This window comes from Scheffersomyces stipitis, chromosome 3 (genome assembly GCF_000209165.1).
Source record: "Scheffersomyces stipitis CBS 6054 chromosome 3, complete sequence".
In the NCBI taxonomy this organism is placed as follows: Eukaryota; Fungi; Ascomycota; class Pichiomycetes; order Serinales; family Debaryomycetaceae; genus Scheffersomyces; species Scheffersomyces stipitis.
The window spans coordinates 1,674,899-1,697,470 of NC_009043.1; the positions used below are offsets into that span (position 1 = coordinate 1,674,899).

General features: G+C 40.6%; 4 protein-coding genes across 4 annotated transcripts; 3 read left to right on the forward strand and 1 right to left on the reverse strand. All coding sequences in view use genetic code 12, as the record gives it.

Annotated features, from left to right (window-relative positions):
* The first annotated feature begins 7,611 nt into the window (after positions 1-7,611).
* Positions 7,612-10,899, forward strand: PICST_67427 (predicted protein). Its single transcript, XM_001383572.1, has one exon. The coding sequence runs from the start codon at positions 8,820-8,822 to the stop codon at positions 10,323-10,325; it is 1,506 nt and encodes a 501-aa protein (XP_001383609.2). The 5' UTR covers positions 7,612-8,819; the 3' UTR covers positions 10,326-10,899.
* Positions 10,900-14,754: 3,855 nt separating this feature from the next.
* PICST_13204 (predicted protein) lies at positions 14,755-15,315 on the forward strand (the record flags this gene model as incomplete). The annotated part of the gene is made up of 1 exon (XM_001383573.1): positions 14,755-15,315. A coding segment is annotated over one exon (561 nt), but the record flags the coding sequence as incomplete, so codon positions are not given.
* A 539-nt stretch (positions 15,316-15,854) lies between these two features.
* Positions 15,855-18,029, forward strand: PHH2 (phenol 2-monooxygenase; the record flags this gene model as incomplete). The annotated part of the gene is made up of 1 exon (XM_001383574.1): positions 15,855-18,029. The coding sequence occupies one exon, from the start codon at positions 15,855-15,857 to the stop codon at positions 18,027-18,029; it is 2,175 nt and encodes a 724-aa protein (XP_001383611.2).
* A 90-nt stretch (positions 18,030-18,119) lies between these two features.
* PICST_42853 (predicted protein) lies at positions 18,120-20,081 on the reverse strand (the record flags this gene model as incomplete). Its single annotated transcript, XM_001383906.1, has 1 exon — positions 18,120-20,081. A coding segment is annotated over one exon (1,962 nt), but the record flags the coding sequence as incomplete, so codon positions are not given.
* Between the last annotated feature and the right edge of the window lie 2,491 nt (positions 20,082-22,572).

A 22,572-nucleotide genomic window follows, 5' to 3' on the forward strand; every position in this document is an offset into this window, starting at 1 on the left:
CTAGAATATTCGGGCGATTTATATACTCTCCACGCTAAAGAATACAATCTCCTTTTTAAATTTTTTGGGTAGAATTTCTAACACGAATCTTTCTCTCTGACTCTAATTAGAATACTATCAGCAGTGTACATGTTTGCAATCTTGCGTGATTCTTACAACATGATATGGAATCGTTTCGTTCAGATTCAAATCTGAAGGCAGTCCTTAGAGCATGATATTGGCACGAAATAGCTTCACGGCGGTCTCGTTAGTGCGACTTAGACTGAAAATAGGGTAGGCGAGATTTAGTTGTGAAATAAATATGGCAGGAAATCTGTAAGGATTCAATATGCTTAATGAATCTTTAACGAACACAGCAGTAGTCTTCAATTTTCTTCGCGAAGAAGAAGTCGTTATTGCAGTGGGTTTGGATTTTCTAGGTAGCAGATTCTCATTCCGTTTACTTTTTTGTTGATATTGAACAGTCCAAGCGTCTTCGCATAACATTAAGACCAAGATCAGGGTGTTGAAGAAATATTTGAATCCAAATCAATACTAGTATCTATTGTCTCCAATCCAATAGCACATATGCTGAACATGACATGGAAACTTCTTCATCATTTACCTAGATTGCCTCTTATCTATTGCTGATACAGCTTTCCGTCCGATATTACTTCTCCAAATGCTCAAATGTCAACGAAAGAATTCAAAAAAATCGAAAACGTGAATCTGCCATCTCTAAGTGGAAGGAAACGCCTTCACCTAAACTAGACAACGAGCATTGTGAATTTGTCTACGAGTTGGTTGGTGAAAGTGATTCTACTACTTAGAACGAAACCGTGCAATAATTAACTGACAACTATGAAGAATTCAAAGTAACAAAAGTGTTCTTCAAATGTTTCTTCGTTACTTTTCCTTTGGTAGATTATTATTAACAAGAAAGGAACTGGGGTTTATGATTGTAAAACCTCAGTCTTTGAAGCTTTGACTAGGTCATAAAGCAGAACCTATTTGATCTCAACGATTTATTGTTAAATTACGTCTAACTTTGCCCCAAACCACAGAACAGGAAGTGAAAGGGAAAGATAAAGAGATAGCTTCGTAATTCACATAGCATTACTCGAGTAACAGTTACAAAGTTTAGCTGTTCATAAAACAAGCTATCATTGATAGACACCCAAATCAAAATTATGGACAATGCCCTCTCATTGAAGTAAAAGTTCTGGAATAGTTATTGAAGCAGAATGATACAAATGTAAGTTCTTACCTCTCAGTTCTCCATAATAAACCCAATTGAACAATATTTGCTTCTATTGAATCAATCTAATAGCGACCAGTTTCTACGAATGGATACTGTAGAAGGGGAATGTCTAAAGCTGCCAATACATTACCAACAGAGAACTCCTTCATTGTATAGAATACTCAGTTCGTTACTTCGAGAATTGTCTCAATATGTAACCGATACAAAAAGTGTTAAATTCTTCTCTAGTACTAGACGAGTCAGATTCCAAAAGTGATATTAACTGTTTGAGTGATTTGTAAGTATTTTCATATATAATAATTGCTGAGATCAATTTCCTCATACTGAACCGATTTGATCTCTTTTAAGGCTCTCTTCCGGTAGTGTTGCAAATAGAATTCAACTTGATTCATTTTTGAGACATGTGAACTCAGTAGCCCTGGTAGTTTTCGAATCTAAATGTTTTCTGTACTGCTTAGTTATACATTCTGGTAGTTGGGCAAAATTTAAAACCGTGGTTCACTAATGGTTCATCCGAACTCTTGATAAGGGAGGTGCGAATAGTAGTGAAAAATATGTAGCTATTTTTGTCTTATGAGAATGAAGACGCACAATGCATTTCCATGCATATTTGTTGCAAATTAAGTTCATGGGTACATGTTCTCGAAGCAAGACAAACGCGTTGCAGAATTCAGGATTGTCTGAATTCTGCTCTTCACGACACTGCTTGCGACACCTTGGTCAGAAGCTTTCCGACAACAAACTTTTAAGAAAAATTCTTTAGTTCACTTTTTTGGGAGCCAACAGAAAGGCCACTGCCCTTATCTTTGGCAGGAATAGTTGCCTGTGCCGCATTCTCTTCATTTGGTCCCAGTAACACTTTTTACTTCCTGTGTTCTCAATAGCAAGTGGCAAATGTCGACTCAACTCAAGAGGGGAAGGAAGGGAACCAGAACAGAGAAGACAATATGTTGGAGGCTGCATACTGCATCTGCGGACACAGAAGTTAAAAAGGTTTCTGAAATAAGTTCCAATTTTTTTTTGTCATGGCTCCTTGCAATGCTCTAACCACCGACAAATAGGGGTCTACTCCTCAATTGAACGACAGATATGAAAGTTGTCTAACTCGGAAAATTGTTCTAACAATTTTCAAAAAGAAACCTACATAATAGCTAATATTCCAGTGCTCATGTTCCCCTGCTGTGCAGTCTATAGTTGCTTCTTGCGTTGATCTTTGGGTTCAATAATGATCGGCGTCGAGTTACATCTAGGAGTTGATATTGATGAATTGCAAAACTTATTGGTAAAATTCATGAAGGTCTTTAACGAGGCTTTTCGATTTCCCAACTTTCTCTTTATACGACGGCAAAGAAATTGGAGGAAGAGGCCATAGTCAAATACGTTGGAAAGCTATTAAGGAGATTTTTGAACCTTCTTCGAAACACTAACCGAGTTCCTTTCAAAGTCACCGACAGTTGTCAGTCATAGGAATCTATTCCCTTGAACTCCTTGATCTTGTTGTTGCAGTCCAAATTCTTAAAATATGTTGTAGCCATTGATCTTCTTGAATTGACCACCGAAGCCTTTGATATTTTTCGATCTGCTATATTGCATTGGATGGTTATTTTATTGAATAATTGCTTTATTATCATCGGTACCATATTCTTGTTCCCTTCACGAACCAATTTTCCTGAAAGGAAGATCTGTCAGTGACTCCCGTCTCTTGGGCTTTTGAAAGCTGTTCAGGTTGGAAACCACGAATGTTCAATTCAGATGTCAATTTCATTTAAGTGTGGTCTGCAATTTTAAAAGGAATTGAAACAAATAAGCTCATAAACTCCATTCAACTTGAATTCGTCATAATAGGCAATCGGTCATGACAGACACTTTTAGTTAGAGTAAAGGTAGAAAGCTGCTGAGTCTGACCTTCAATAATAAGCTGACTTGCTATTCAAATTAGAAATACGCTGGTATCTTAGGGGGTTTTATTATTACAATGAAGGAAACTCCCCCCTAATGGACCAGGTAAAGTGCAACATCTGTGAAGAAAAGGAATCAGACTTCTAATGGGCATTGTATTGTATATTCTCAATATCTGCAAGTATGGTTTGGGACTTCGATGTTGTTAAGACCCAGCTGTCTCTCATACATTGAAGTATAGTCGTTTTGAACAAATGGCCAGCGTACTAGAGAAGGCTCTTTGATGACTGCAATTAGCAATTTTTCGGCAACCTCCTTTCTACAAAGTGTTTCAGAATCTACAAATTGAAACAGAGAGGCTATGGTCGATCAGAATTACGGGAGAGATATTGCGCGGTGGGGTTGCGGTACCGAAGTTACCATTCTTGCACCAAAATTCATAATATTGTTTGAAGGCATGTCTATAAGTATCATGCAATGCGGTGCACCAACATGTACAGTCACTTCTGCAGTGATGAGAGTGATTTTACGAAATACCGTAGATTTGAATGTACCTTCTTCACAAAGGCACGTCAACCATGGTACCAATATGCACAAAATAGACCGGAGTGTGCCATGGGGAGAGAAGGTTATGGGGGAAGATTGTGTTGATATTTTACTTGTAGAGGCAAATCGGGCTCTGAAAATCTACGTAGAAAAGTAAAAGGGGAATTGCCATCGTATGCGTGATATAGCATCGTAAAATATTTGCCCGATTGGACATGTGTGTTTTCTAGTGTCTGAAGTAATTGAGAATCTTCAGGGCAGTAAGGAGCCCCTAAACTCGAGTGGGATTTGAAGTTCATGTTGTCAGAATCACTTGTCTTATTTGACAAGCACCGTCTTCATCATTTTTCCAGTGCTCTTTTCAAGTTGGTTTGTTTAGGCTAATAGTTCGAGACGTAGATTGAATCTGATAATACAAGTGAGGAAACCATTACGTACCATATTTTGATGTAGCAAGCGTGATGCACATTTGTGATGCATTGTCGAGATGAAAATTACACAACTTTCTGAATAAATAATAATAATTCAAGCGTCAAGTCCAAATTATAATTGGCCAAAAAAGGACCACCAATTTCAACCCGGTAAATAGGTTATCTTGCGACTGATTTGCAATCGGGGGAGTACAATTTGTGTACCTACCCCCACCATTCTCAGTTTCCATTCGAGACTCTACAAATGAATAGTAATACGGGCATTTCCCGTATTCTGCTTCACTAAAACTAGTTGCTCGAGTGTACCAACCCATTTAGTTGCAGTGTCATGTGGAATTTCATCTCTTGCAGGATGCAGCTACCAAGATTAATATAGTTTGCCCTTTGCCCTCATTCTGAGAACTGGAAAGGGAAATATTATAATATTTTTTCTTTTTGCTGCATGCGGACATGATTTTGAGTTCCGATTTCTTTTATTTTAAGGTTTTAGTCAACATGCAAGGCATTTCCTGTATGGACTTTTAGTAAGTGTCTGATAATATTCCAACTCCTTCGTGTCCGTACAAGATAAGATGGTTGGGCTTCTAAATGTTAACATTTTCAACTGAGACTGCTAGATGGGCCGTATGGCGGGCCATATTTGATCTGGGTCTTCTAGTCTAGATGTATTTCAACGATGGCTTATAGAGCCAATGGGCTTCTAGAAACAGCCAGAGTTTCCCTTCTCCGACACAGTTTCATCGTCCGGGCATGCGTATGATGCAGAGGGAATTATTCGATCGCGATTGTGTACTCTATCGCATTATGTAGCTGTGCCTCTCGTTAAGACGAGCGTTTCTGGCATTAGCGGCAGCATCGCCGGAAGGACAGCACTTTAACTTACAAAGGCTGATGTCGTCGAAGATTATTAAAGTTTTCGACGGAGTAATAGAGGAAAAGAGTTAGATATTCTTCTTGTGCGTCTGCAAGAATCCTTCAACTCGAGAATTTTGGCTTAAAGAGGTTTAAAGTAAATATGAACTGCAACTGGGAGAGTTGGAGACAACCCGGTATCGATATTGAGTTCTGATGTCCACTTTCTACTATATGATTGTTTCTAAATCATTAAGCACGGCACCAATGTGTTGCTCCGGATATTGGGTAAGTTCTCCGTCTTTGATATTCGACAAACCATGGATGCCGGAACTAGACACAAATGAAAGCAAACGGTTTTTCTACACTGTTCTGGCGCTGATCAAAATTTGAAAATCTGGTCGTAATTGACTTCCCATATATTGGGGTCGACAGTACAGTCAGGTAATAACTGTACAGATGAAAATAATAATGTTTATAATAATTGTTATATTCTTTTGTGATTCTGCCTGTAGATATTCTCCTCATACTTAAGTTAGTTATTGTCGCGGAAAACCAGAGTAAAACCTTGTTTCACAGTGGTTTTCTTTGCATTGCAATGCTCGAAGGTCTCCCCTAGGTCGAAACCTTAAAATGCGGTTCTCAATTTCATCCATTGTACTGTTGTTGTCGAATGGCGGAGGGAATGAACAACAGCTTGGAACACAGCTAAAAATCCAGCTAGGTTTTGGTATTATGACGACATATGTACGTGTATGCAGGTTGGGATTTATTACCCGTGTATCGTGCCTGTAGCCATCCCAAATTGGAAATGGTGCAGTATATGTCTGAGATTGAAATTGTCTGTCTGAACTGGCGAGAATTATTTTTCTGGTGGTGTACAGGACAACATCTTCAGTAGCAGTCCTCCGACGGAATATAAGATTGGTTGCTGTAGTTTGGAATCCCGTTGCAGACCTGGATGGTACAAAATTGAAACTCAACCAGGTGGATTAACCTGGAATCTCTCAAATCTCTCTGGGATCAACTTCCATGTGAATGGAATCCATCGCGAGCAAGCTTTTTGCCATATGACAACTGTCCGCTTACAGTATGCTGTGAAAAAGAATTTGATTATAATTATTTGGCCAACATTATCAGTGTACATCAAACGTGCATTCAAGTTCACAGGCAGTAGCCTCAAATTAGTGGGCATCAAGTATTTATTTTTTTGCTGGCTTCAAGTATGATCCAAACGATATTCCGCAAGAGAAGCCAATTGCCAGATCAGAGTTGGGTACTCGTTTTTTAGAGGGCTTTTGGTAGACGGCGATAGCAATGTAGATCTCTACGGTAGTGACCGAGGAAGAAAGTGAACCAATATTTAATATTAGAGTTTAGCTGAAAATTGTAGACGAAAGTGTAACGGTAGCCGATTGTAGTTTGGCTTGCCTCGTATAGGCACCCAAAACTCATCGATTCAAACCATTGCCAACCTACAGTCTCTACAGATTCTACAATGATGCTGGCAGGGCTCACTCTCGACTAAGAGAAGTTCTACAGGCTCTTGCTCAGACGATACATGCTGCTACCGATTGTTCTATCGTTATATAGTTATGCCCGAGTAACAGCAGTACAGAAAGGTGAAATGTTAGTACAATCAGAGCCCATTCAATGCATATGAGCCAAGAAGGCTACTATGTCAATTGAAGTGATTGGGATGAACCATTCCAACAAGTTCAATAACTCCACTATTTGAGCCTTATCTTAGCACGGCTTTGGGGACAAAAGAAGTCTCTTACAATAGTGGTGGAGATGGATTTCCACACATTGACATTTGCACTCAGTATCCACCATGTGGAAAGACGTACGATCCGACAATTTTTTGCTACCCCTTTTAATTTCTACGATGAACTTCCAGAGAACGAGCCAACCAATAAAAATAGGCTTTCGAGTCTGATCCTCCACAAGGCATGTCTAGAAGATGAGCGATGATAATATTGTCGTTTCCCAGCTGCACAAGGCTTGAAGTGCAACTGAAAACTGCGACACGAGAGCTTGTTTCAAGTTTTTTACGTTTCCGATAATTGAAACTTGTGGAAGTATGCCACTCAGGTTTCTGGAAAATTAGGCGTTAAGTGATAGACAAATTTTTTTGTCTGATTTTCAATTTGATTTACATTTTCATTTTCATTTTCTAATTTTCGGGCTTTCACGAATTGGCGGTGATAATATTTGAAAGAAATGTCACGCCATCAGAGCCGGAATGTTATTGGTGGGATAATGTGAGTTTGACGTGACTCAAGGAATTGCGAAAGGTTAACATTGACAGGTCGGTGTTAAGAAGCATCGCTTGCTTACACTTGATCCACCTCGGTGAAAATGTCTTGATCCACACTGACTTTTTCGTATCATTTATGTATTAGTCATGCACATCCATTCATACATTGCATACGCATCATAATCAAATGATTTATTTTTTCACTTCCTGGTTCTTATAGACAGACTTTCTAATAATTTTTTTTATTTTTGGGGTTGCTGTACAATCCAAAAAATGTACATGAAAACTACAATACTTTAATAGCAGTGGCCCCCATTTGTCTTGACTGTAGTAAATAACTTCTTCGATTTTTTTATATATTTCATAGCTACTACTATTTTTCTGTTGTTCCAAATCGAAATTGGGTTAGAAATACTGGAAGTAATATATAACTTTGTACCTGTTCCATTTCAGTCCTAATTTTTCTGATTTTATTTTGCCCAAAAATATTTTTGTTCTGCCACCGGTGAGATTTAAATCATAACATATATTTATATTATATATATACGAGAGTACCAGGAATCACAACTTTTCCAGCTCATCTCCATACTTTTGAAAGTGTTGCTCCTCTCGGTACATCAGCACAGACCTTCCTAGCATCGGCTATTTTCACCATTAGCCGCATATCGTTCTCACGGCCTCCATCTTTGACCAGAACCAAACGTCCACCTTGAGTTCTCGGAAGAATCGTCCCAAAGAACCAAAATCAACCTTCGAATCACGCCAATTCGACTCCACCGTCTGAAGCACGAAGTATCTATACTAGACCGTTGAAATCGGGAGTCTTTGTCCAACAAACACAGCCAATTTCATCCTCCAGTCCATCTCAGCTTCCAGAGCCCGTTCTCAAGCTGACTTTGTTCGTGTGTTGATTCCCGCTTAGCCATATACATCTTCAACTAGCTCCGACTAGCTCCCACCGGTAATCCCAACCATAGAAAGAGCTTATATCGCCGGCAAAGCTATCTTAGCCCCCAATTACCCCCCAAAACGCACTTGGCTAAAGCGCAGAAAAAATTTCGAAGCAGAATCCACCCTCACTCTTGCGGAAAAAAAATCCAGTCTCACTGTTTTTTTGATATCTTGAATAATTGTTTGTTTATTTGCGGTTGCTAGCACTTCAGTCTGGTTCACAGCAAGACATACACAGATATCCACAAGAGCCAGCAGTCACGTTCCTCGATCCTCTGCCCCAGCTTGTAATAGCCAGTTCAATTGTTGTAAACAAATACAACCTTGAGTACTCGCAAAGTGTACCTCATTGGAAAACAACAAAGAGTAATAACAAACAACAATAGTAGTACAAGTAGTGTTACCTATAATATCTCAGTGTTACTTACAGCATATCGTTTCGAACGCGTTCTTCCCGATCCCTTCAGTCATTTCCCTAGCACGGTAGCTGAACATCATCATCTGATCGTATTGATCGTCTAGTGGTATCGTAGTTCAAGAGAAGTTGGAAAATCTGTAGAAATCTTTTTTCCGGTCATCTGAACACATTTATTCCTGATATCTTGACTGTATTCATTCCTTCATCTGACACATCTCCATTATGAACGGCAACTTCAACAACGGCTTGCAACAGACGTCGGCCACGGCCCAACAGTATCCTTCACAGCCGTACGGCTCGTACTATATCCAACAAGGCCAACCCCAAACGACGCAGTCGATACAATCCACAGGGCAGCAGACCCAGCAGCAACAACAAGTGCAAGGTCAGCAGCAAGCACAACATCTGCAGCTGCAACAGCCGCAAACAGGCGCGTCTGCGTCTGATTATTATGTCCGCTACCAGACGTCGTACGGTGCTGCTCCACCAAACTACTCCATGTACCAGCAATCGATACCAGGCCAGTTGTCGCAGCCTCAGCCTCAGCACTACAACCAGATGGCCTCGGCACAGACCGGCGCTACCACTGCCTCGTCCTACGGGTCAGCAGCGGCTGCTGTAGCTAGTTCCAGCGTTGGAACGACGTCTAACACCCAATCTACGCCAATTCAGGACACCATCAACTCCTCCAGCAACTCCACTGTTAGCCAGTATCAGCCTCCGGGAATCAGACCCCGTGTCACCACCACAATGTGGGAAGACGAGAAGACGTTGTGTTACCAAGTAGATGCCAACAACGTCTCAGTTGTCAGAAGAGCCGACAACAACATGATAAACGGTACCAAGTTGTTAAACGTAGCCCAGATGACGCGTGGTCGTCGTGACGGGATCTTGAAGTCGGAAAAAGTTCGTCACGTCGTCAAGATCGGATCCATGCATTTGAAGGGAGTTTGGATTCCCTTCGAACGAGCATTGGCCATGGCACAACGAGAAGGTATTGTAGATTTGTTGTACCCCTTATTTGTTCGTGATATAAAGCGAGTTATACAATCAGGAGTAACTCCTAGTGCTAGCAACGCTGCTTCTACTGGTGCTGCATCTGCTGCTGCTGTTAGTTCGAAGGCTACATCGACACCAACACCAGCTGTGCAACCTTCGCTCAACAGCTTCTATCTGCAATATGGTCAGCAATATGGCCAACAGTACTCTGCACCACAAGTCAACGGTACAGCAGGTACTGCCTCCGCTGCATCTGCAAGTGCCACCACTGCTGGTGCATCTACGGCAGGAACCTCTGCTACGGGCCAGCAATCGCCACAGCAAGCCACATCGTCTACCGCTACTACCGACAGCTATCAACAGCAGCAACAGTTGCAGTTTCAACAGCAGGCCCAGCTGCAAACTCTTCCCCAGCTGCAACAACAGCAGGTTTATGGCTACCAGCAACCATACTACGCCGCCTCGTCTGGAGCCCCTAACCAATACTATCCATACAACCCTACTGCTGCTAGTTATTCCAGCTACGGGAACCAGCCGGTGTATTCGCCTTTTGGCTACGTGAATCCCGTGCCTCCCCAAATGCCTCACCAAGCTCAGCAGCCTCATCAGCAGCAGCCACAACCAGCCCTGTTAGGTCAGACTAGCTCGCTAGCACTGGCTCAAACTTCTGCAGCCAATGGTAGTGCTGTTGCTTCTTCTGATGCTGCTAGCAAGAAGGAAGAAAAATAGAGTGAAAAGTTCAAGCCGGAATCATAAAGAGAAGAAATCAAAGATACGAAAGGTCTAATGGTTTTTGTGATAGAGCTACTACTTTGTAATATACTTTTATGAATACCGGCCATGAATTTTTCAAAAAAAATTATTGTTGTGGTTTATCTTCAGCATGATTTCTGGCATTGCTCTTGATTGCAACCGCAACCCTCCCGTTAATTCCTAGTCATACACTCCTCGTCTACCAGAATTGCTAGCAGAAGAGAGAGCTTCGTTCCACCAACTGTACATTTTTTTCTAAACAAAGATACTTAGAAGAGTTTTTGTTACGCTAGATCTATATTTTCATTTACTTGCTTCCCAAAATTACATTGCAGTACATCATTATAGTTGCTAATCCCTCGTTTTTGTTTTTGTTCCATTATGAGTATCCATTGTTTTACAACTAGTTCCAAGTTTGCTTTTGCTAATCTTCCTTCCTTTGTATTAAATAGTGTATTTATGTTCTATACTTGTCTTCATAGCGTAGCCAGAAGCGAATTATTACTCCTTACTTTAAAATTATTCATTAAACGATAATCTTCTTCAGAAACGTAGCCCTGACGCCTGCGCACACAAGCGGTGCAATGTGGACCAACTTGGCATATTATGTGCCCTAGTGGTTGCACCTACATCATGTGGGTAACAATGCGAGCAGCGTTTCGAAAACAGGTTTTTTGCGGCTAGCTCGCCTGTATCACACAAACTGTCTTTCTCGCCACCTCAAGCGACTTAGAGAGCCTCCTATAGATTAGGGGCAGTAAGGCGGTTATTGCGGTGGTATAAGTAAGGGGATCGTCGTTTACGAAACTGTGCTGCCCCCCAAGTGAAATCGCGATTGTTTCCAATGCACAATACAAGGTTTAATTAATAGGTTGCGTGAGCCCGCATGTATGCATGATGTAAGAAAATTTAATACGTTCGTGCAATTTTTAAAGTACCATCCCACATAAATACGACAAGAAAATGCCAGATGGTGTACCTGACATGCCTTGTGTGTTACAGTGCATCAGAGCATGACAGAAGAGTATTGGCATTAATATTAGCGTTAGCATCAGCATGGCCTAGCATTCTTCGGTGCATCTCCAAATGCAAGTTTGCTCTCCCTTTAGCTTTCGCTTCTGTAATATTCCTCTAAACCTTATAGACAGCTACAAACATATTGCATAGACGTATTATTTACCTGAAGCCATGTATTACTTCGGCTGGGAGCACGATTTGCATAGCGATAATCAATGGAACCTGGCTCTAAACTCTGAGTCTAAATAGCTCAGCAATCCTACCCTTTACGCCAGAGAGATTAGCGGTTCTGAGTTTTGGGACCATGTAGTAGATAATTTTCCTTTTCACAAAACAGTTTATTTTTGCGCCGTAACAGACAAAAAAAAGTCATTGTCGTCTTCAAATAAGTCTAGCCCTTGCCCATCATACGAAATATGCTCATGTGACATCATGCCAGTCATCTTATGGCGTTTTGGATAAAGGCATTTGAGCCAATAGCGGCCCTCCAAAATTCATACGTCATGTGCAAGGGTCTCAGCTGCCGACAGACGCTGAATTACAGAATGCAACACGACTACTGCGGACTAGCCGTATCATATACATTCCCCGTACGCTATAGGAGTATAGTTTGTGGATTTTGTCTGTCACGGCATGTGGGCCTGTCTGCAACTAAGCACTGAGGCAGACAATTTGGAATACAAATTCCGGATTCATTATATATTGGGAATGTGTCCTTGTTTTGGTTCAACTTACCCTCCATAAATTAGGGTTCAGACTCGCATATTGGTCTGGTAGTATTTTCCACGCAGTGTAACACATTTTTGGGACGATCTCAGCTAATTACAAACCCCCCGTTAAGTATCACTCCATATTTGCCCCTGCTACGCCTCAAGTCGGAACTTTGTGCTTTGACTCAAGGTCGAAGGTAGAAGTTTGGCAAGGTTGAAGTTTCAACGGTGTTTATTTTCATTGAGAACAAGCATTAAAATATGACACAGTCCTGTTAACCTGCGCTGGTACTTACAAAGTTTCCGGAATTATGCGTATACTCATGCAAAATGCACATGTTGAAGTACAATGTCATGTAAAGCTAACGCGGAGAGCTGCTCTTGGCTGAATATCTGTGAATTTATTAAGAATCAGACATATTTTCCCAGCGGTGAAAATTTTGAATACAGCTACCATCTTTTTCTCCTTTAATAACGAACGATTTTCTCGAGCACTATATGGCCCATTCAAATTCTTTTTTTGTATCTAACTCCACTTAATCAAATAGATCAAGATAGGAAAGAAATGTCCTCGTGAATTCATCCTTCTTTTGATCAAACTTACCACAATTCAACTACTAGCCCAGTCCCTAGAGAATCCTTTATGAAGAAATGAAAGAAACATATATCCAGATGTTCTCAAAAGCGACTTAATATCATGAATAGCTCTAAGAGCTTTTCTATTCCAATCTGATGATATTTCCAAATTGAAAATGTTCAGGACTCAAGATTAGGTCGGTGGCACTTAGAACACCTATGAAATTCCAAGGTCATATCAAACAAATTTTGAGCAAATTAATGTTATTATTCAAAAGTGGAAGCAAACTGACTCCATCCAAATGATCTGAAATCCAGTTTGTTCAATTCTCAATTATATCCACTTGAAGTCTCAATCCTATTTGGAACATTCCAGTTCAATAAAATGATAGCCAGAAAGCTTCCTCGTTCCAGTTTGACATAGCAAGAGCTTGAATCTCTTTAAATCTTATGGGTTGAAGATGTCCCATCTATAATGGGAACTCTGTCCACAAATAGCAAATTAGGCAATACTTCGCTTGAGCCAAATATGAAAATACCCCTTTGTTAAGAAGATTTGTCTCCAGTTACGTGCCTCCACCTACTGCCGCCTATTCTTTTAATGGAATCTTGCAAACTTCTTGCCATAATATCTAGAATAACTAGAACTCCTTGGACATCAGACTTGGTGGAGTTATTGAGATTTGAGCTTAGTTCGAAAGTGTTATATCGTTGATGTCAAGATCATTTGTTGAATATTCATATAAGTCTTCTTAAAATCCATGTGGATTTTATTAAAATTTTGGGAAATAGAAAAATGAATCATTCAACAGAATCCAGACCCAGATGTCATTAGATTAAGCTAATGGTTGTTGGCGAATGTGACTTTATCGTAGTCGTTCATTTCAAATTAGGCGATATCCACGAGTCCATATACTTTCATTTTCCAGCCTATTTCAGGCAAATAGAGTGGCAATTTCACTAACAAAGCACACCGATTTATTGCTAGGCTGTAATCACCCATAAGCGCCAGGCCAAAGAATTACCAATAAAGCTTTACCGGAGCGAAATACATAACTATTTTAGAGAGATCCAAGATTGCTTGCAGTTGGTAGATATTTAGTTTTTCTAGAAGGTGCTCAATATCGGTTCACTATTTTCAAACTTTTTGACGTCAATAAAGATTAGGATTACTGTTCCCTATAGAATCTAAGGGTCCTATTACCAAGATAGATATAAACGGAAGCCATATAAACAGAATAACTAGGGTTTACAACTTTATTAGGAAAAAACGGGGTCACGTGACTTTTTTCTGCAATAAAACACTTATTAAAATAGAACCAGCCAATCAACAAGAAACATCCGTGATAGTTTAGTGGCTAGAATTACCGCTTGTCGCGTGGTAGACCGGGGTTCAATTCCCCGTCGCGGAGTTTTCGTTGCGCAAATGGTTTAGTGGTAAAATCCAACGTTGCCATCGTTGGGCCCCCGGTTCGATTCCGGGTTTGCGCATTCTTTTTGCTTCTTGATACTATATGGAATTGTTTTAATCGTTCTTGGAACACTTCTGGTGTAGCTTGTTTAAATTATAGAACTTGAGACCAATTTGTGTGAACGACTGCGTTTGCGCCCATATAGTAGACTTTTTTGGTGTATGAAGCCTCAATTTAAGGAAAAAAATCCATAAATATAACCCGAAAGGAAGTAGTCAAGGCTGCGTGGACAATTAACCACTGGTGACCACCTTATGGTTCATACTTTGTCTGGGTTTGGTATCTTTGAGCCTGCTATATAAGAAGTTCATGCCTTGATTATAAATGTCCGATGTCGGCTCTTATCTGGCTGCACTAACAGGCCACGACATTTTGTCTATATAAGGGACAATTTCAATAAATGAGTTAACAATTTTAAACCTCCTGCTCTTTGCCAATTGACTCTCAATTTTTGTCATATTCTATCTTTTGTTTGACCAGAGAATGCGCTACTTGTCAGTTTTATCAATTCTTGTTCTCATTGCCAGCTCCGTTGGTTATCCTGTGGAAAACGGAAAACCTCAATTGGTTCTTTCTACTAAGACTAATAATGTTAAATCTGAAAACGACAATTCCGCCAGAATTGAACGGATTCCGGACCAAGTCGAGGGGGCTCTGGTAGCCCGGACTTTGGTAAAGCGGGAGTCTCTTACCAATCTCAACACCATAAAGAAAATCAAACGTAAGGACGGTTCTGTTCGTAGCTTGCCCGTTTCTGGGATGGAGTACTATGCAGACTGTGACGAAAGTGGGGATCCTTACCTCCTCCTAGTAGACATAGGGTCGTCGTTCCAGAATATCCTCAAGGGCTCGGACTATTCCTTAACTATCAGAGCCGGTGATCATCCGCTGATCGAAAACGTAGATCTCAATTACCCCGGAAGTATCGCAGCCTCTCCTGCTGGTTCTCCACGAGTTCAATTGTCCGGAAGGCTTGTGCAGCTCACATATACGAGTCCCTTCGATCCAGAGTTGATCAAATTGGAAAGATGTTTCCTTCGAAGACACCCTGATGCCCAGCTTTGGCTTCCTCACAATGTGGTTTCCCCGCATTCGTCGCACTGGTTCAGGTTTGAAGTCGATGATGTCTACTTTGTTGGAGGTTTTGGATCGCTGGCATATATCGGTGAAATCGATGCTGATTTGTACCACTCGGTAAGCCCATTGCCAGACCCCGACAACTCGGGCCCACTTTCTGGGGATGACTCCGAAGCTTTGCTTTAATGTAAATTTGTTTAGTGCCTGGTATCAAAAAGCTCACACATTAGTCTAATATTGCAAATAATAAAACGTCTTCTGCAATTGGTAGAACACTCTCTGTAGGAACAAAAGCAACCCCACGTCAAACGCAAACTTGACTTTAACAAGAAAACGGATAATCATATAGACTGTGCATATCTCCATGCTCAACCCTTTTTCCTTCGAGTTACCCCAACGCACGGAAAAGGAGACACAAGATGGTATTACTTCGCATTACGTAAATCTTGATAATTGTGTTACCCCACAAAATCTGAATGGCTGCGGAAAATAGTTTTTCAACACACTAGATCAACAATAGTGCTTTGTTCCAGCATCAACATGACCATATAAGAAGTCATGATTGGCCCCTTCTGTCAACAGTGTATCTCATTTGCTATAATATTATACCAGTACAACAAGAACATTTTCCTTTTGTACAATATTTAACTTCAATGACTGCTACTAATTCTAAAATTAAACACTCGAACACCGACGTCTTGATCGTGGGTGCTGGTCCCTCCGGTCTAATGGCAGCAACCTGGTTGGCCAGAACTGGTGTACCCTTCAGGATAATCGATAAGAGATCAAATGACATTTTTTCTGGACAGGCTGATGGTTTACAATGTCGTTCGCTCGAAGTGTTCAAATCCTTTTCGGGCACAACCTTTGATATGGCTGGAATGGATTCGGCTTGGAAGATGGGTAACCATATGATTGAAATTTGTTTCTGGAGTCCAGACGAGAACGGCAAGTTGGTGAGATCAGGAAGGATTCCCGATACTATCCCAGGAATTTCTCGTTTTCAGCAGGTAGTTATTCACCAGGGCTACATTGAGAATTGGTTTGAAAAATCAATCAAGAAGTTCTCTGGAGACTCGGTCGAGGTGGAAAGGCCATTCTTGCCTTTGAACATCAAGATCGATGAAAGTAAAGTTGACGATCCAGACGAATATCCCGTAGAAATCTTAGTCAGAAACTTGAGTAAGGATAAATTGTCTAAACCTGAACAATACGACAATGCTGTAGCTAATGGTCTCTACAGACAGTTCGAAGGTGATCAAGAGAAGTTCTATGACAACATGCAATCAGACATTGAAAACGATCCTACTTTGGATGTAAGCGAGTATGAAATTATTCACTGCAAGTACTTGCTTGGTTCAGATGGTGCCCATAGTTGGGTGAGAAAACAATTAGGAATTGACATGGATGGTGAAACCACCGATTTTGTTTGGGGTGTCTTGGATATGGTTCCAATCACTGACTTCCCTGATATCAGAAGTCGTTGTGCAATCCATTCCAAAGACTCTGGTTCAGTTATGGTTATTCCAAGAGAGAATGATTTGGTTAGATTGTATATCCAGTTGAAGGAAGTTCCTAGAGACCCTAGGACAAAAACAGAAGCTTCAAAATACACTGGAAATGTCGATGACAAGAATGCCGCTTCAAAGGGAAGAATAGATCGTTCGAAGATTACTCCAGAACTAATCTTAAAAAATGCACAAGAAATCATGCTGCCATTCAAGTTAGAAATGACAGACTTGGATTGGTTCACTGGCTATCAAATTGGTCAAAGAGTCAGTCCTCAATTCAACAAGTATAACAGAGTATTTATATCAGGCGATGCTTGTCATACACATTCACCAAAAGCTGGTCAAGGTATGAATGTCTCCATGATGGATACTTACAATCTTGGGTTCAAGTTGGCACTTGTATGCAAAGGTTTGGCCAAACAAGACATATTGAAGACTTACGAAAGTGAAAGACTTCAAGTTGCTAAAGACTTGATTGCCTTTGACCATAAGCTTTCGAGAATGTTCAGTGGTAAACCTATGATTCCTCAAGCGGAATCTTTAGAAGAAGGAGTTGATATGGACGAGTTCCATAAAGCTTTCCAATTAGGTAATGAATTTGCTTCGGGTACCATCGTTGACTACAACGACTCGGTATTGATCGACAAATCGAACGTTCTACCTGCTGATGAAAAAGATAGAACGATGTCCAAGTATGCAAAGAAGATACCTGTAGGAAGAAGATTGAACACAGTCAAGATTATCGCGCATGCTGACGGAAGACCTTATCATATAGCTGATCGTCTTCTTTCGGACGGCCGTTTCAGAGTATTGATATTTTCGGGTGATGTTAAGAAGTTCACAAAAAACATGGACACATTGGATGAATTCCAGACTTACCTTGAATCTGAAGAACATTTTGCTAAGAAGTTCACACCTCCAAATGCCTTCGATAACTCTGTTATCGATGTCATTACAGTTCACGCATCTAACCGTTACGATGTAGAACTATTTGACTTCCCAGAATTTACTAGGCCACTTGATTTCAAGTCTAGACGTGACTACTGGAGACTTTATTCTGGTGTTGGCCGGACTTACCATGAAGGTACACTTGATGCCTATGAAGAGTACGGCATTGACAAAGAAAAAGGTGCTGTCGTAGTTGTCAGACCAGACGGCTATGTTTCTTTGGTCACTGAGTTTGGTATTTCTGGATTGAAGGAAATCGATGCCTACTTTGACAAGTTCATGATTCCTCAGTCGAAAAACGCTTTACCAGTTAAGTCACAAGGAGTTGATGACAAAAAGAGATTCGTGAAGCCATTGTTAGCTGTTTAGTTTAGGCAGGTTAAGTTTGATTTTGGATATACTTTATTAAATAATTAAATAAGCATTATGAATTCATAAATAGTTACAATTGAATGAGACTTAGTTCAGTCCAGACTTGCGCATTTGTCTCAATCTTTCTTGCTTTTGATCCCAAAACATTTCAGCTTGTGTCACAGCATATAATGCCTTACCCATAGCTTTGAAGTCGGTCATCAAGTTAACATGCCCGCAATCACTTGCAACCTTGCAAACAATATCACCCTGTCCAGTGGTATTATTGTAGAAACTAAAACCTTTCCTTTCAGGCATCAACCACTTCTGGTGTACAACTCCATCGCCATGACCGTAGAAAAACTCGTAGTAGTTACCTTCCCTTATGTCATCCAAGCCTCGGACAATCGATCCTCTCACAGATGGAACGGTATTACCATAAACCATAGCCAAAGGTGGATATTCTGGTTCCAACTCTTCCCTATAGTCAAGCGAAAGGATATACTCTTTTGTCAGTTTCAAAGTCTCTTTTAGATAGTTGTAGGCATCAGAGAACGAAAAACTATAGCTACGAACAATCTCATTGTCTTCGTTTGACTTCATTGAAAACAACGAAGGAGAAGTTGATCTTTCTGGAAGGGTAAATTCTGAGCTTTGGTTAGAAGCCTCGTCCAAAGAAGTTGTCTTGGATCTTCTGGTTAGAGATAAGGCACGATAGTTCCTTAATTTATTACCAATCAGGTTGATACTGAAAGTGGAGTCTGAATTGGCAATCATGGTACTTCTACTACTATTGACAACAGACTCTTCAAGAATTCTTCTTTCTTTACAAACCAAGGGGTTCAAGTTATACTCCACCCAGGTCTCTGGATCAAAGTAGTCTAAGTCGTACCACTCATTCTTTTCTATGTTATAAAATACTCGTCCGCTTAAGGGCAAGAAGTTGAAACTTGAACGCATCATGAAGTTCGTTTCGTAGGTGAGAATCTTGTCTGAGAAAATCACTGAGTCTCCAAACCGTATAGGACCCAAGATGTTGAGACATTCGCTGGGCACGCCAACATATATTAGAGATCTGAATAGCTTAGGGTTTCTTTGCAATGCCCCATGTGCCATGAGTCCACCCATGGAATGAGCAATTACAATTGTAGGCTTACCGGTTCCTTCATAGATGTCCAGAAGGAACTTCTCCAACTGCTTCGAAACTATAGACCCACTCAATCGCCAGTCGTAACCAAACTCCTTGACATTGGTTTTGGGATTGCTGGCAAGCTTTTTGATGAACTTTTTGCAGATATCTATAGGACCAATATTCTTCAACACTCCATCAGGGTATATGCAATCTACAGCCCTAATTTCATCCTCCTTTGTTGGCCCCAACAAGAGGTTGATTTTTCTCAAGTTGAACCCAGCCTTGATTGGAATCCACAACCGTTTTCCAGTCTTCCTGTCTCGCAAGATGGACCCCCGGTACCCTCCGAGAATTACAATGTTACCCTCGATGTCGTTGTAGATGCTTTCGTAAGTCTCCTCGTCTTTCTTGCTCTGCATGAAGTCCGGAATCAAAGTCGACGTCAAGGTATGTTTAACGGCCCTGAACCGTACATCATCAGTTCCCTTGAATTTGCGAAAATATTCAGCATCTTCCAAGGTGCCTATAGACTGCTGTCGTTCCAAACGTAGCTTCATCTGTTGCTTCTCGTCACTGGAATTATCGTCATGATTATTTCCGATTATCGGAAGTGAGTCTATAAGTGGAATCGAATGGATCGAATCAAGTCGTAGGGACGTTATTTGCTTGTACAACGAACTACTGAAAGAGGTGAGTCCGCCAAAAGGCAACGAGAATGAAAAGATCTTCTGCGACTGAGCCCGAACACTCTCAGCATCAATTTCGTCGTCACTGAAAGGAGTATTCCCAATCACTCTCTCTTGATCTTGTGTTGGCCGTTGCGAATCGGCTATAGGGTGTTTCTTCTTTGCATAGCTACTAACAACAGCATCTCCTCCTACAATGGAATTGGCGTCGTTTCGGGAAAGTTTCCGCGAGAGCGAAGTGCTGCTCTGATTCTGGCTCTTACTGAGAGCGCCAATAAAGTCGACTGGAATATCTTCAAGAGCATCTTCATCCTCTAGATCTTCCTCAAAATCGTCATCATCTTCTTTTACCTCTTCGTCTACTTCTTCTGGAGAAGAATTTTCGATAGCTGAAAAGTCATCTTTTTCGCCACGATACAGATCTAATTTAAGGTTTGTTGTATCCACTGGGTTATTTATGTCGTTGGCCATGATGCTAGTGTCTTCATACAGCCTTGGGTGGGCCGTTTATTTAGCTCCTCAATATGATCCAATTCTGTGGAGAAATCCTTCTCATTTTATTCGGCAAGATTCCGATCCAACCGAGTCGGTTCTACAGGAGCCGAGAGATGAGATATCACGTGAGCATTGTCCTTTTCTGGTGATAGATCCGGGGTTGAATGGGAAGAAAGCTGCTACAGCCGCAGGTGATAGCCATTAGCCGTGCTGGAATTGCCAATGTTGACAACTTCAAATATGGAAAGAACTGTGAGGTATGAATTGAAGAAATGTATGACGTCGAACTGAATACGCTTGTGAAATTGTCCAGTTCGTGAAATCTAGCAATCTTCGTCGTTCTTTGATTGTGGGCTTGCCCAATGGTAAAATCCAAGCGACAGAATAAGATAAGGTATCTAGATGATTTGATTGAAATAGGGAAGATCTCATGAGATGGAAACTCCCTTATATAAATTGAGCCTGTAGGCGGCTTTACTTGAAGAAGGTGAATTTTGAAGGCCCCGCGTTATTACGAGATCTACATATTTAAGCTCACGTAGATTTAAAGTATAATTCAAATGAATTTTCCTACTGGCTCAAGTTTCTCTACGGACGTTTACTTTATTGAAATATGCTGTATCTAATGTATGTCACTAGTGGAGATATGGTGCATAAATTACGTCGTCTTGGTGAGTAGAAAAGCTTTTAGTAGTATATTAGAAAAAGGTGCAAAATAATGATGAAGAAAATTAAACCTAATAGAGGTTTGAACACTATTTAACTATGGTTTGTACCAATGCTACAATAATCCTTCGGCTCAAGTAACTTTTTCCTAAACTCAATAAAAAGAAATTCCCATATATTGGATATACTTGCTTAAATGTCAATAACTGAATAAAATCACTAGTAGATATTAAATAATTGTCCTGGATTCACAAGAATGAATCGACTGAAGACATCTTAACAAAAGACTCAGGGACAGTAACGACCAGCATTGAATTCTTAGTAGACCGCATCTGTGTCAGACACGATATCACTACTCAAGTCTGATCCCTAAGCCACTTCAACTTATGGAGTCGCGGAGTACCCCTGATAATTGCAGCTATAACCAACAGGTAGCCAGAAGCCGAAGAAAAAAACACAGCTCACTTCATAGCCAAATACGTTGTAATAGTTTGTATGCTGGTTTCCTTGGACTTCTCTTTATTTCCCTTTAGTACCACCTTCTCAGAATGTATCTTTTCAGGTTTTCCAGAACGGAAAACATTTTTAACAGCAGCGGAGGCTCTGGAAGCAATTGTGCTTCTAGAGGAAACCGAATTTACCGAAACGGATGCGGAATCAGTTTTTTTGAGCGAAGACAGCATTTTTTTGGTTTCCTTGATTTCAGTGGAATATATTGATGATAATTGATACTTAAGCAATTTTCTAACTACGAACAGGGCAGAAATGGACACCTATTTATAATAATTCTACGAACTACCTTTCCAAGGCAAGGTTATATTGCAAGTTCGTATATGTGGGCGCTACCAAAAACTCGGACTGTATAAACCAAATTCTTGGTTCAACTGATGACAAATTTATGCACTGATTAATAACCCAAATACCGAATACGGAAGAAGCCACTAGTCTCTTGGAGTTTCAAAGAAGGTCTCCGTATTGATGGTAGGCTCCACACAACTGAAGGGATTAGATTAGTATTCTGTTATTAGTAATCGAATGCCTTAAAGCTATTGGAATCACAGCTTTGAGAAATTCGCACCCACCTGGTCATAGCCAGCTGCAGCCTTAGATTGGGGCTCGGATGCATGCGGCAGCAAGAATACAAAATAGCTCTTTGTCTATTTTTGTATCCCTATGTCCTCTATTTAGATAAGTATATCAAAAATCTTGCTTTCAAAGTGGTTAAAACGTTTATGAGTCATCGATTTTTCTAGCTCTATTTCTCCACGCTTGTAATTGCCTCAGCCTTAGGTACGTAGTTTCGAATACCAGATCTACCACAGAGAAGTGAAAGAATAATTTCGTGTGGCACAGCAGAATCACAGTATTTGTGTTTGTCATTTCGAAGATCTTTTATGTCTATTTCTCTATTTCTATAGACTTCCTTCCCTTTGGAAGAAGAAGAAGAACTCGCTGTGGCTTCTACTCCAGATTCTAGGATCAAAGAATTGACTAACTTGTATGCGTTGCACGAGTTGTTAACCATCAAGGAGGTATAGATTTATTCCACCTCAGAAGTTCTGGTAGTCGTAGTTGTAGTAGG